At 38.9% G+C, this 13,235-nt stretch overlaps 1 protein-coding gene across 3 annotated transcripts in view; it reads right to left on the reverse strand.

The window, feature by feature from the left end:
- fnip1 (folliculin interacting protein 1) overlaps positions 1–5,502 on the reverse strand; it is a 58,999-nt gene extending 53,497 nt beyond the window's left edge. For 2 of the 3 annotated variants that reach the window (XM_004912836.4, XM_002934366.5), the window contains exon 1: positions 5,233–5,502. In XM_004912836.4, coding sequence (XP_004912893.2) covers positions 5,233–5,321 — 89 coding nt within the window. In that variant the 5' untranslated portion in view covers positions 5,322–5,502. The remainder of the gene's footprint in view (positions 1–5,232) is intronic. The other variant, XM_031898794.1, reaches the window with a different exon arrangement.
- Between the last annotated feature and the right edge of the window lie 7,733 nt (positions 5,503–13,235).

Raw genomic sequence — 13,235 nt, forward strand, 5'->3', positions numbered from 1 at the left:
ATAAATATGTTATTACATGAAATGGTCATTAAACGGAGACTGCAAACAAAGCCTAAAACAGTGCTGATGTTCTAAAGACAATCTAAAAAAAATATAAAACAAAACTGAACATCCAAAAAGACACAGAAGTCTGGGAATAGACTGTAACCCTGTTGGGGAAAAATATATTATATTACTTGTAAAATGTTAACATGTTCTATTTTTATAAATGAGCTCTTTAATGTGTTGAAGGAAGATTTTTGCTGGCATTAAGAATGAACAGGCCTGGATAAGCCAAAATGTCAGATCCTATTGGAGTCTGATTTTGTGCTGGGTGGACAGGTAATATTAAAGGTGTTTTGTCTGTATTTCCCAAATATATTAAGCAAGTCTTAAATGTCACTATTGAAAGTATCTAATAAAAATAAGATAAATATCTCAAAGACCCCATATTTGTGATATTTTTCACTGCTTTATCATCATAGGTGGTACCTCACTAATAGCTCACCCTCTAAAGAACAGCAACACTTACATACGTAACAGATCGTTTTGCTGATAACTGACTTTTTATTACCTGTATTAATAACATATGGGATTGTTGTTTCAAGTTTTTAATTTGTTTTTTTTTTTGTTTAAATCTTACTACCAGCTGTAATAGCACTTATCGTACTGCTTGCCTGAACAAAGCTAAAAAGTCAGGACAACTTGTTTGCCAGAAATGGCCCTACTGGATTCAGCTTTGGTTAGGGCCTAGCTACATCTGAGCAGGGTTCAAAGGCTGAGGGTAAGCAGAGGGCAAGCCCACCTGATATCGTTGCTCATGTTCCCTTGCACAGTTCCCTGGCAAGCCGATACTTCCCTATCTGAAGGGCACTTCTAGAGAGAGCTGAGCCTGGCCCCAGCCATAGACAACAATAGCTGCAATACCATTATAAGCTTAAGCGATGCAGCTTCTGTTATAGACATTCAAGAATTATCAAGCAGAAAAAATTACAGCGTAACTACTATGAATAACTGCATATATTCAAGTAAACAATGTTCTCTGGTCACAAGAAATGTCTACCATTCTACTTTCAGCATCAATTAAATTCACAAAAACAGAGCACATAAAAACTTTAAACAATAAAAGGAATACCTGGGACTAATACCCAAAAACATAAATTTCCAATATAAAGTTATTTGACTGTCTTCGCTCCAACACGTTACCATGAATTGTATCATGTTGTTTTCTAGGAAGCTAATGATGCTGCAGATCAAACTACTGTACCAAGAAGGTATAGATTTGTATAAATATATCCAACATGCTTGCTGTACTTCTACCCATGACTGGCGTATGGGGTGTTTATCCTTCTATATAAGTACACAAATAAACACACAAATTACAGTTGCATTTTATACAGTGAGTATTTCCCGTTCCTTGCTGCTTGAACTTGACCCCATTGACTATAATAGGTTATGTTTGGTCTGAGATGTTAAATTAAGGCATGCCTTTAATATTAGCTTGGCATAAAATAAAATTAAACCAGTTAGCTTTTTGTAATGGATTATTTCTGTGATTGTGATGCAGGGGCTTATGGCCTAAGATCTCCAGAAGAATAGAGCTGATAGTAAATCTAAAGATCATTCTTGGCACTAGGTAGTTTCTCTTTAAACGAATGACAATAATTTCTGCTTAAATTATTTCAAGCCAATTACTGATGATGCAGTGTTCTTTATTAGTCACATTTTCACATGACTTATGAGCCAGGTTATTAAAGCACCAGACAGGTTTTGACCTCATCTAACAGAAAGTATGCTATTATAACAAAAAAAAACTGAACACATGACATGTTTTGACATCTGCTTTGCTCAGGTGGAAAACAATGGTGGTGAAAGTCCTCCATTTCATCTATTACCACTTTTCTTACTAGGGATACATGTAAACATGCTGCTTAAAGAGGGTATAAGAGCAAAAGGTGGACCATTACCTAAATGTCCAAGCAAGCATTACCTTCCTGTGGTGCCATTTCCAGGAGAAATAAACATTGGTGCTGCACTACTGAAAGAGCAGTTGATCAGAAACATATAATCTTTGGCACCAGCACTAGGTTGAGTGCAAGGCCCTAAAGTGTTGAAGAAGAAAAAAAAAAAAAATATACAGAAATGCACCACCCCAACCCCCAAATTACATAAAGGTTTCTGACATACAAAGGGCATGCTATCATACTACATACTCAGTTTTACCACCCATTATATGATGGTAAAAAAAATGGTAGACAATGTTCTGCAATCCAGATATCACAAACTATGTGGTTCAGCAACATCTGGAAGACTCTGCTTATCCATTCACAGACTGATGCATATTAAATAGGTTGTAGAAATGCAAAGAATGGAATGAATAGGTTGTATTAGATGGGAAATTACTACATCCTAATAAGCATAGAATGAAGATGTACAATTATTAGATGAAGTGTGGCATAAAAAGGTTGTAATAGTTGCTAGAAGCTACAGTACCTTGAATTAGGCATGAAGGATATTCCCTCATCTCCTTAAATACAGCACATGACATACAGTAAGAGCCCCTTTATATGCACACTGTAACCCCTTGGATGCCAGCCAGGCTTCATGTGATGAACAATGAAGTCATTAACATGAGGCCAGAAATATCTGCCATCTAGATGACAGATATTAAGGTTAATGTCAAATGCTTAAGTATTTAGCACCTATGTGCACTGTACAAACACATTACATACTGCATGCAACTTGGATAAACTTTAATTTATCCAGCTACAAGAAATCCATGTGCCATAAAAGGTGGAAAGATATTTAAAAAATAATTATTTCCTGCATTCTCTTAAAAGGGCAACATTTATTTTTCCCCATAAAATTTAGCATTTTATGCTTTTTGATTTTCTTTCCACATTTCTAATGCTTTCTCTGACTTTAAGAAACATGTCATAACAGTCTAAATTTAATTCTTAAAATCTAGCTCTTTGTTCAAAGTATTTTGCCGTTTATTTTTTTTTCTACAGGAAGTGTTCTCCAGCTAGACATAAACCATTTTATTCTACAGGACAAAAACCAAATTCAAGTCCTATACCTTAGTGAAAAATACATATAGTAAAATGTTGACTTTACATTCTTGGATTTTACATTCTTTAATTGCCATTCTATCCCATATAGGCAACCTGCGGGGTTTTTTTTCCCTGGATTTTATGTCTTCCTGAAATTTACACAAAATAAAAGTTTTGGGTTTTTTAAACTGAATCGTAGGCAAAAATAACTATGGCAAAATGACCCAACATTTGTTTTTCCATTGGTTATAAGAGTGTGAATGTAAAGGTATTTTGTCAGCAAACAGTTGATAATTCTAGACCTAAAAGTTAACTGAAATTAGAGTTAATATGGATATAGGACCTTTTATCCAGAAAGAGTGGCTTTTCTGGATGAGGAGTGTTTCCATAACTTGGATCACCATACATAAAGAAATAGGTCAGAAATGCAGCAATTATTTGCTTAAAATGGACTATATGTGAGATGGTCTTCCCGTAATTCTGAGCTTTCTGAATAACAGGTTTACATATAATGGATTCTATACCTGTATCCTACTTATATACCTGTAAGAAAGAAAATATACCTTGTGTTCCTAAACCTTAGCATCTTTAAAACCGATTTTATGTTTATCATGTGTCTGTGCTACAATTAGTAGTCTATGTGGCAAACCCCATACAAAACAATGAAACACATTTTTATCTGCTACAAATAGAAAACTACAAGACATGAGGCAAAGGCCTAAAACAAAGCACCAGTGCTGCCCTAGGCACTGGATCTCCAAGTACCCACTCACTAACTGGCACATGCGCTGTACAGTCTTCACATGTTCCAATGGTGGTAAAAAGAGCTTTTTTAAGCTTTTGTTTTATATATAACATGATACAGGGAGGGCACTCACCAAAAAAAAATCAGTAAATTGACTGGGTGCCAGGTGAGGAAATAACCATGTAGATAACGAAGGACTCCGCACTCACAGGATTTGAAAATAATCAAAAAGAATCTTTAATGTGCAGATATCAACGTTTCGATCACATAATGTGACCAAAATAATATAGTAAAATGAATTGTAAATTTGTCTGATCAAGAATTCAAAGTCCTTCTCTAACTCTATTTGCCCTGTATTTCTTGCTTCCTTTTGCCAACCTTCATGGTTTTATTGCCAGGCTGTTGCAAAGAGCCTATGTTTTTACTTTATATATGAAAAGAACAGATAAGCCTTGAGAAAAGTATGTGCCTGCCTCTCTGAAAGGAGACCTGACACTTTTCCATGTCCAAAATGACCCCTTGCAAGCTTTCACATGACTACTCAGTGTTACTGATACTTTTGTCTCACAAAGGCAAAGGATTTTTCCAGCAGACTCAGTGGAATGATTTGGCCGTTAGCAAAGGCAATGCAGCAGTAAACTCCAAGGCTGCAAGAGCACTGTCTTTACACCATGGTGGTCTCACACCCACAGATAACTTGATGAGACAGAATGATTATAAAGGCTTCACAATACAGCCTATAAATAACTGCTAGCACAGGTACGGGATCCGTTATCCAGAAAGCTCCAAATTACGGAAAGTCTGTCTCCCATAGACTCCATTTTAATCAAATAATTCATATTTTTTTAAAAATTTTCTCTCTAAAAATAAAACAGTATCCCAACTAAGATATAATTAATCCTTATCTGATGCAAAACAATCCTATTGGGATTAATTAATGTTTTATTGATTTTTTAGTAGACTTAAGGTATGAAGATCTAAATTACGGAAAGACCCCTTATCCGAAAAACCCTGAGCATTCTGGATAATGGGTCCTATACCTGTAACAAGGGCATATTATCTTGCTACCTCTTAATAAACAAAATGCTGCAAAAGGTTTCCCATTTTAATACCAATAGTTTTGCAGTAGATAAAAAACTAATGAGACAGATAATGCTTTCAACAGCTGTTAACATTATTAATGTATGTTGAAAAGTTGCTCAGAACTGTATTTGGCCCAATGGTGCTTTGGGGTTTGCCAGTGTTGCTTGCAGTATAGATGGAGCACAAGCAACAGCTCAAAGAGACACAGAATGCAATACTAATGGCAAACATGGGCTGCATCCTCATTCTAGGTAAGCCACTGAGGTAGGGAAGCCCCAAAGCCTTCAGCAGATAGCAGCAAACAAAAAGCCCAGCGATGTGAGCAAGCAAGGGGAAATAATACACAGATATAAACTCGTAGTAAAAAGGTACCTGAAAACATAGTCTTCTCTCGGGTCCCTGTTGGGAAACGCCTGCCCATTGCGCTTACTAAAAAGCTTCTGGAAGAGAGTGGGCGGCATTTTTTTGGTAAAGTTACACTATCTCCCCCAGCAGCGAGCCATTCTTCTGTTTCCCTCACTACACACTTAGCTCCCCATCTGTGTCCAAGTCATATGACTGCTTCTCCGCTTGACACCCTCGGCTGTCAGATGTGCTTAAGGGGGCGGGAATTCAGGGCACTCACCCCTCCCAGGTTCCTGCCAGCCACTTCCTGGAGAGAAAACGGCGGAGGGAGAAATGTAAGCAGTCCTGTGATTGGCTGGCTCGCAGCCGCAGACAATTGGCCTGGGCTCGTTGTGTTTTGTTTGTATGTGTACGGTGTCCATTTTAGGACATATGTGTGCAAAATGACAATGCGTCTCAATTGTATTCTGTTACTAAAAATTAATTATGTTGTCACCCCGTTAAGTTCTGAGTAATCCCACAAAGTGTCAGCGACTGTTCCGGGCTGTATCTTACACTGTTCTGCTTCCTCCTCCCTTCGCCCACCTCCCTCCGCCCTGCTTCCTCTCTCCACCTCTCTCTGCCTCCTGTGCTTGCTTGCTACCTGTGTGTAAACAGTAGTTCCTAGGTACCTCATACTTTCTCCTTTCTGCTCCCCGATCCCTCTATTTGGTACTATTCTACCTACTCCCTGATCCCTCTAGCCTGTCACATCCTCCAACATAACCCCATGACAGGTAGTCAGTGAGTGTGGTTATACCATTTTTTAAACTTCAAAATGTAAAAATGGATACTATAATAAGGGAATCTTTAAGTGCTCTTGAATCCTTTAATGATCTTTTAATAGAGTTAGATGTTTCTAATTATATCATTTTATACACTTAAAACTGCTGACAGTGCTCAAAATAAAAGTTACAAGTCAGTTTACCCCTGAACCTTAGCACAGAACAGGTTGTGGGGTGCATGTAGAATGCTACATCATACACGAATTAGGTAGCATGCTGTAGCATAAAGAATCAGGGAGAGTAGGGAGCAGGTAGAATCCTGCAGCAGGAAGAATCAGGGAGTGTAGGGAGCGTCAAGAACCCTGTAGCATGAAGAATCAGGGAGAGGAGGAAGCAGGTAGAACCCTGCAGCAGGAAGAATCAGGGAGTGTAGGGAGCAGGTAGAACCCTGCAGCATGAAGAATCAGGGAGTGTAGGGAGCAGGTAGAATCCTGCAGCAGGAAGAATCAGGGAGTGTAGGGAGCAGGTAGAACCCTGCAGCATGAAGAATCAGGGAGTGTAGGGAGCAGGTAGAATCCTGCAGCAGGAAGAATCAGGGAGAGTAGGGAGCAGGTAGAATCCTGCAGCAGGAAGAATCAGGGAGTGTAGGGAGCGTCAAGAACCCTGTAGCATGAAGAATCAGGGAGAGGAGGAAGCAGGTAGAACCCTGCAGCAGGAAGAATCAGGGAGTGTAGGGAGCAGGTAAAACCCTGCAGCATGAAGAATCAGGGAGTGTAGGGAGCAGGTAGAATCCTGCAGCAGGAAGAATCAGGGAGAGGAGGAAGCAGGTAGAACCCTGCAGCAGGAAGAATCAGGGAGTGTAGGGAGCAGGTAGAACCCTGCAGCATGAAGAATCAGGGAGTGTAGGGAGCAGGTAGAATCCTGCAGCAGGAAGAATCAGGGAGTGTAGGGAGCGTCAAGAACCCTGCAGCATGAAGAATCAGGGAGAGGAGGAAGCAGGTAGAACCCTGCAGCACGAAAATGTAGGAAGCAGGTAGAATGCTGCAACATGGACAAATTGCGGAGCAGGTAGAATGCTGCAGCACAAAGAATGACGGTACAGAAGGTACAATGATGCAGCATACACAAATCAGGGAGCAGGCAGAAGTGTAGGGAGCATCCAAAACCCTGCAGCATTAAGAATCAGGGAGAGTAGGGAGCAGGTAGAACCCTGCAGCATGAAGAATCAGGGAGAGTAGGGAGTAGGTAGAACCCTGCAGCACAAAGAATCAGGGAGAGTAGGGAGCAGGTAGAACCCTGCAGCATGAAGAATCAGGGAGAGTAGGGAGTAGGTGGAACCCTGCAGCACAAAGAATCAGGGAGAGTAGGGAGCAGGTAGAACCGTGCAGCAAGAATAATTAGGCAGAGGAGAGAGCAGGAACAATGCTGCAGCATGAAGAATCAGGGAGTAGGGAGCACGTAGCATGTAGAATGCTGCAGCACAAAAAATCAGGGACAGTAGGTAGAAGGTAGAATCCTGCAACACAAAGAATCAGGGAGTGTAGGGAGCAGGTACAATGCTGCAGCACAAAAAATCAGGGACAGTAGGTAGCAGGTAGAACACTGCAGCATACACGAATCAGGGAGTAGGAAGCAGGTAGAATGCTGCACACAGTATGTGTCAGGCTGGAGGAATGAGAGAGCAGGACAGAGAGGGGTGGGGGGAGGGAGTAGGGAGCAGAACAGAGAAAGTATGCTGTAACCCAAAACAATCCCTTACACGTAGGAAGAGCGCAAAGAGCCAAACTGGGGAAGCACGATAAAGACTTATTAGTAACACATTGATGTCCGAAAATGGACACCGTAGTACGTGAGCTTTCTCACGGCCTCAGAATCAGATGGCAGAGTCACGTGACAAGAGCATTTGCTTGTGTTGTTGTTGTTAGGTGTGTTTCCTTGTGTGTGAGAGGGAGGCAATTTATTATGAGAACTCTGAGAAATGATCCCTACCCACAGTTAAAGGGATCTTTCCTTAATTTGGATCACCATACCTTATGTCTACAAAAAAATTATTTAAACTTTAATTAAACCTAATAGGATTGTTTTGACTCTAATAAGGATTAATTATATCTTGGGATCAAGTACAATGTACTGTTTTATTATTACAGAGCAAAAGGAAATCATTTTTAAAAATTAGAATTCTTTACTTATAATCTATGGGAGATGGCCTTTCTGTAATTTGGATAACAGATTCCCAGATAACAGATCTTATACCTGTATATACTGAGGGTGCCTGACAAACTGGCACCCCCTAGTGTATATGACTTTCTTTGTCTTTTACGGTGGATGTTTGTTTTATCTATCAGTATTGTCAGTGGAGCAGTCTATCCAAAACATCTTTGCCAGAAACTTACATGGACCCAGAAAACATATGCTATTAGTATTTAGTATGATTTTTGGCATTTTATTGCTTATTTGATGCCTTCCCTGAAATCCCTAAAAGCCCTGATTTTTTATTTCTTAGATCTCACATTAGCTCTGGCCAGCCACCTCCCATCTCTAGAAAAGACACAAGTTCAACCTTTTACTTACAATACCCCAATAAAGTTATCTTCTATAGTTTTCTTCTATAGTCAATCCAGTCTTAAGCCTTCTATAGGTTATGGCTACATGAGATATGCATAGCCTGCAGTCTTTCACTTGGTGAGTGGGGAGTTATGTAACTAGGGACTGAGTTAGTATTGAGATTTAATTTAACTTTGGAGGATATATAAAGTCAGGGGTCCAAAAAAACCTATAAAATATACACGCCCTTTCAATTCTGTTTTTCACTGGTTGGATGTTACTTCTCAGCTCAAAAATCATCTGACACCAGTTTATAACACTAATATAGATAATTTACTATCATATAAAGACCAGTGATAATATGCATTTACAACACCTTTGCAACCAAACTTCCTGCAGGAAATTTTGTGACACTTCAGAAAGGCAACACATATGTCTTTCAGTTCACTTTATTGCTGGTGGAAAGGCATTTCAGGGAGATTATTTGCCCACGGTAGCTGGGATTAACCACGGGCGACTAATCTCCCCATGGGCCATCAACCTATAGCCCTGTAGATGTTTTAGGGATAATTGAACTATGCTTTCAAACAAGTGACTGGAAAATATTTCCTGCCCTGCTTTTGGTTAACAGAAGTGGTGCAAACATTATAACTTATATTATCCATTAGTTTGTTACAAGACATAGTTTTCTAGTAGCCCCACACAATATCTTGCACATTCCTTAATAGACAGTGTAGTGTGTGCAGATGCCACCTGCTGGGCACTGGATGGTTGAACTAAAGGGGCACCCAAGTTAAGCATGTAGGGAGAGATTGTAATTGTACACTTAAGGCAAAAGGCAAAGACAGCCGAACATCTTCTTTCCTCTGCCTGTGTTTTGTAGAAAAGTATGCATTTTTGTATGAAAGAATGCATTTTCACACCCATTTCCGTACAGTGTAGCATCACCTGTCAATGGAGCTACAGGAAGGAGAATGTGACAGTGGATATGCTTTCAAGAACCTGTGTTCAAAATGCAGGAGGAGGAAAGAGGATGATCCACTATGTGTGCCCTTGGATTTAAACTGAATAAGACTGCTGTACCTGGGAAATGGTACACCATTTTGTGTTTTTGTTTTCTTGCACTCTTATCCCTGTAAACATGTTCATGTTGGTGAGAGGGAAAGAAGGCCCTAACCTGAGTGGATTTTAGGGCCCAGTGTTCCAACTCTGAGAGCTGTGCTGGGAGAGACACAAAGATTGCTTCCAGTTATGTATCGTATCCATTTACTTACTCTGACTTCTCTTCTAAACATTGTTTTCAGTCGATTACTATCAGTGTTGTGGAATTCTAATTAAGTAGCTGATTTAGCTTTTGCTCTAAGACTTGAATCTGTAAAAGGCTATCTGGTTTTGAAAACTGCTTCTTAGATGCAGCAGAGGTCAATTTCCTCTCATAGGTGAGCAACCATATTTTCTGGATTTGTACTTACAGTAAATTAAACATGAAACAAAAGTCCTGACACCCTGTGAAATGTTCAGGAACATGAAATGATCAGGAAGGGTGAGGACGAGAGTCTGCTTTGGGTGGCCCCTGGTATAGCATACTTTTAAATTAGGTGTATATTAACCACCCTTACCTTTTTCAACACTCATACTTTACCTAAGGTTTTATCATGGCAATTTCATTCTCAGTTATAAAAAAGGGATGTACAAATAATAGGTAACATTCAGATGTTCAGATGATTCAAATGTACCTATTGGTTTTATCTTGGCATTTATACATTACACCTTAAGCAAACATTAAGCCTCATGGTACAACGTTCTCCCCTTGGCAGCTGACCAATAAATAATGCACTATGAAATGATGACTTTCAAAAACATTCTAGCATGGTATTTATAAAAAAGGAGTCATGCTATATATATTAGTAGACTAAAGTGAAGGGATCCTGCAAGATTTGTATTTCTTTTTTAATAGAATTTTTAGAAAACCAGAATGCAAAATCTTTTGGGTGGCCACCTTCCCCTTTCTCGGGTGGACTTCCAACTCCAGTTGCAGGAGCAAAGAACAGAGCCAGAATTATGCAGATCAGGTTGGATTATCACTGGAAGATTCATTGCATTTTAAAGGAACGGTAAAACAAAAAAATTAAAGTGTTAAATAATTAAAATTTATGGTAGTGTTGCCCTTCACTGGTAAAACTTGTGTGTTTGCTTCAGAAGCACTACTGTGTATGTAAACAGGCTGCTGCATAGCTATGGGACAGCCAGTATTACTTTCAGATGTTACGAGACTGCAGCTCCCAGAATGCTGTGACATAATGCTAGTATTTGTAGTCCATCAAAACACTAAGGGGCACATTTACTAAACAATTTTGAGAAAATTTCGTATTTTGTCTTTTTTCTAACTTATAGAACATTTCGGAATGTATGCAAAAAGTTCGTTAAAATTCCATTTAATGCGTGGTTTTCCTTAAATTTCAACGAAAAATTGTGCAAAGAATACGAACATTTCAGAATTCGTTAACGCTTTGGTTACACTTTCCTTGGGACTATGTTTTTGCCAGGTTTGGTTTGTCGAGTACCATTGAGTCCTATGGAAGGCTTCTAAAGCCAGACATGGAAGGCATCAAAGCCAGAAAGATTTTTCTGGCACGAAAATATCATGACTTTCAGAATGCAATTGCGATATTTTCGTACAAATGATAAAAGCATTGTTGAGACATTTTAGAACTTCAGAAATTATCATCGTTACTCTGAATTTTTACCATATCGTGTTTTACGCCCAGAAAAAAAATTGGATTTAAGTAAATGTGCCCTTAAATATTGATTGATCAACAGTGTTAAAGGAACAGTAACACCAAAAAATTAAAGTATTTTAAAGGAGAAGGAAAGGCTAATAAAGAGTTAATCTCAAGCTGCAGGCATACCTTCAGTTGTCTCAATAGTGCCCTTAAGTCTCCCCATATTTCACCTGTTCAGATGATCAGAAGCCAAACAGGAAGAAAAAACGCTGAGCTGTGTAAAGAAAGTTTCCATAATGCCTCACTCCTGCACTGAGACCCAGACCAAGTGTACATGCTCCGTTTGTAAGCTTCCTGCTGATTGGCTCAGAGCCACATTCCTAAGGGGTGGAGTGAGTTCTTAGCATTCTTGAGGGAGGGGGAGCAGGAGAGAGGAGAGAGCTGCGTGTCTCTGGCACAGGAATTACAGACACAAGAAATCTTTTGACAGAAAAGTCAGTGCAGCGTTTCTGTGAGTGCTTATGGCTGTATTTACATAGACCTTTCTGATAAAGCTTACTTGGTTTTTACCTTTCCTTCTTTAAAGTAATAAAAATATAATTTACTATTGCCCTACACTGGAAAAACTATTTTGTTTATTTCAGAAACCCTACTATAGTTAATATAAATACCCTGCTGTGTAGCCTTTGGGGCAGTCAATTTAAACTGCAAAAAAGGAGAAAAGTCACAGGTTACATAGCAGATAACAGGTAAGACATCATTGTAATTCTACAGAGTTTGTTACCTGCTTTATAACCTGTGCCTTTTCTCCTTTTGAATAGCTGCCCCCTTGGCTAGATAGGGGATTTATATAAACTCTAGTAATGTTTCTAAAACAAACATACCAGTTTTACCAGTGCAGGTCAGCAGTACATTGTAGTGTCATTTCTTTGATATATTTAAATTTTTTGGTGTTACTGTTCCTTTAAACTTACATTTAATGGATGAATTTGTAGTCTACAAATGGAGTTTGGGTGAGGCTTTTTTCTATTCCACTAAATAAAATGGGACATCTTGGAGCTATCTTGTTTCTTTGTTGTGCGTAGGGGTCTATTTGGGCCATGCCATGAAAAGTGCTCTGGAGTCAACAGCAGTGTCTAGTTACTGTAGCTATATTTCGAGGTTGCTTGATCTGGGCAAGCTCTGGGTTTAATAAGATTTGTAATAGAATCAAAGGAGCTTCTTAATAGCTGTATGGTAAAGATAAAGCTTATAATTTACAGCTTAAAATTCCATATTCATGATAGTTTCCCTTAGCAGAACTGGTAACTTACATGCAAAACTTACATAGGGGTTGCTCTGTTAATATTATACTTACATAATTAAGTTTAGTCGAAAAAGACCAAAGTACATCAAGTTCAACCCCTTCAATCAAACCCCAGTGCACATATACTGTATACACAAACTTATACCTAACTATATATATATACCAATTTCTATACTAATTGTAGATCATTGTATCATAATAGTGTTGAATTATTCTTGTTCAATAAATCATCCAAGCCCCTCAAAGGCATTAATAGAATTACAACATCACTTGAAAGGGCATTCCACAACCTCACTGCCCTCACCATAAAACCTGTTGCTAAGGTGTGTTGATCATTTTTATGGGAAAAAGATCCCCCTTATCTGTCTATAACCCCCTCTTATGTACTTGTAAAGAGTAATCATGTCCCCTCACAAGTGTCTTTTTTCCAAAGAAAACATTAACCTTGACTTTCTAACCCCCAAATTTAGAATCCTCCACCCCAACCTTTTTGTTGAAAATGAAGATTGGTTGGATGCATTTTAGTGGAATAGCATGTGCAAATATGATTACTGAACAAATGAAATGGGATACGAGGTTTTGATAACCAAACAAAAGAAGTCATCCATCAGGCTGTCTTACTGTAACTTGGATGACTTCATAGTTAATTATTTTGCGAACAAGTTTTCCTTACAATAAAATGATGAAACAAAG

Source organism: Xenopus tropicalis, chromosome 3 (assembly GCF_000004195.4).
Source record: "Xenopus tropicalis strain Nigerian chromosome 3, UCB_Xtro_10.0, whole genome shotgun sequence".
Classification (NCBI taxonomy): domain Eukaryota; kingdom Metazoa; phylum Chordata; class Amphibia; order Anura; family Pipidae; genus Xenopus; species Xenopus tropicalis.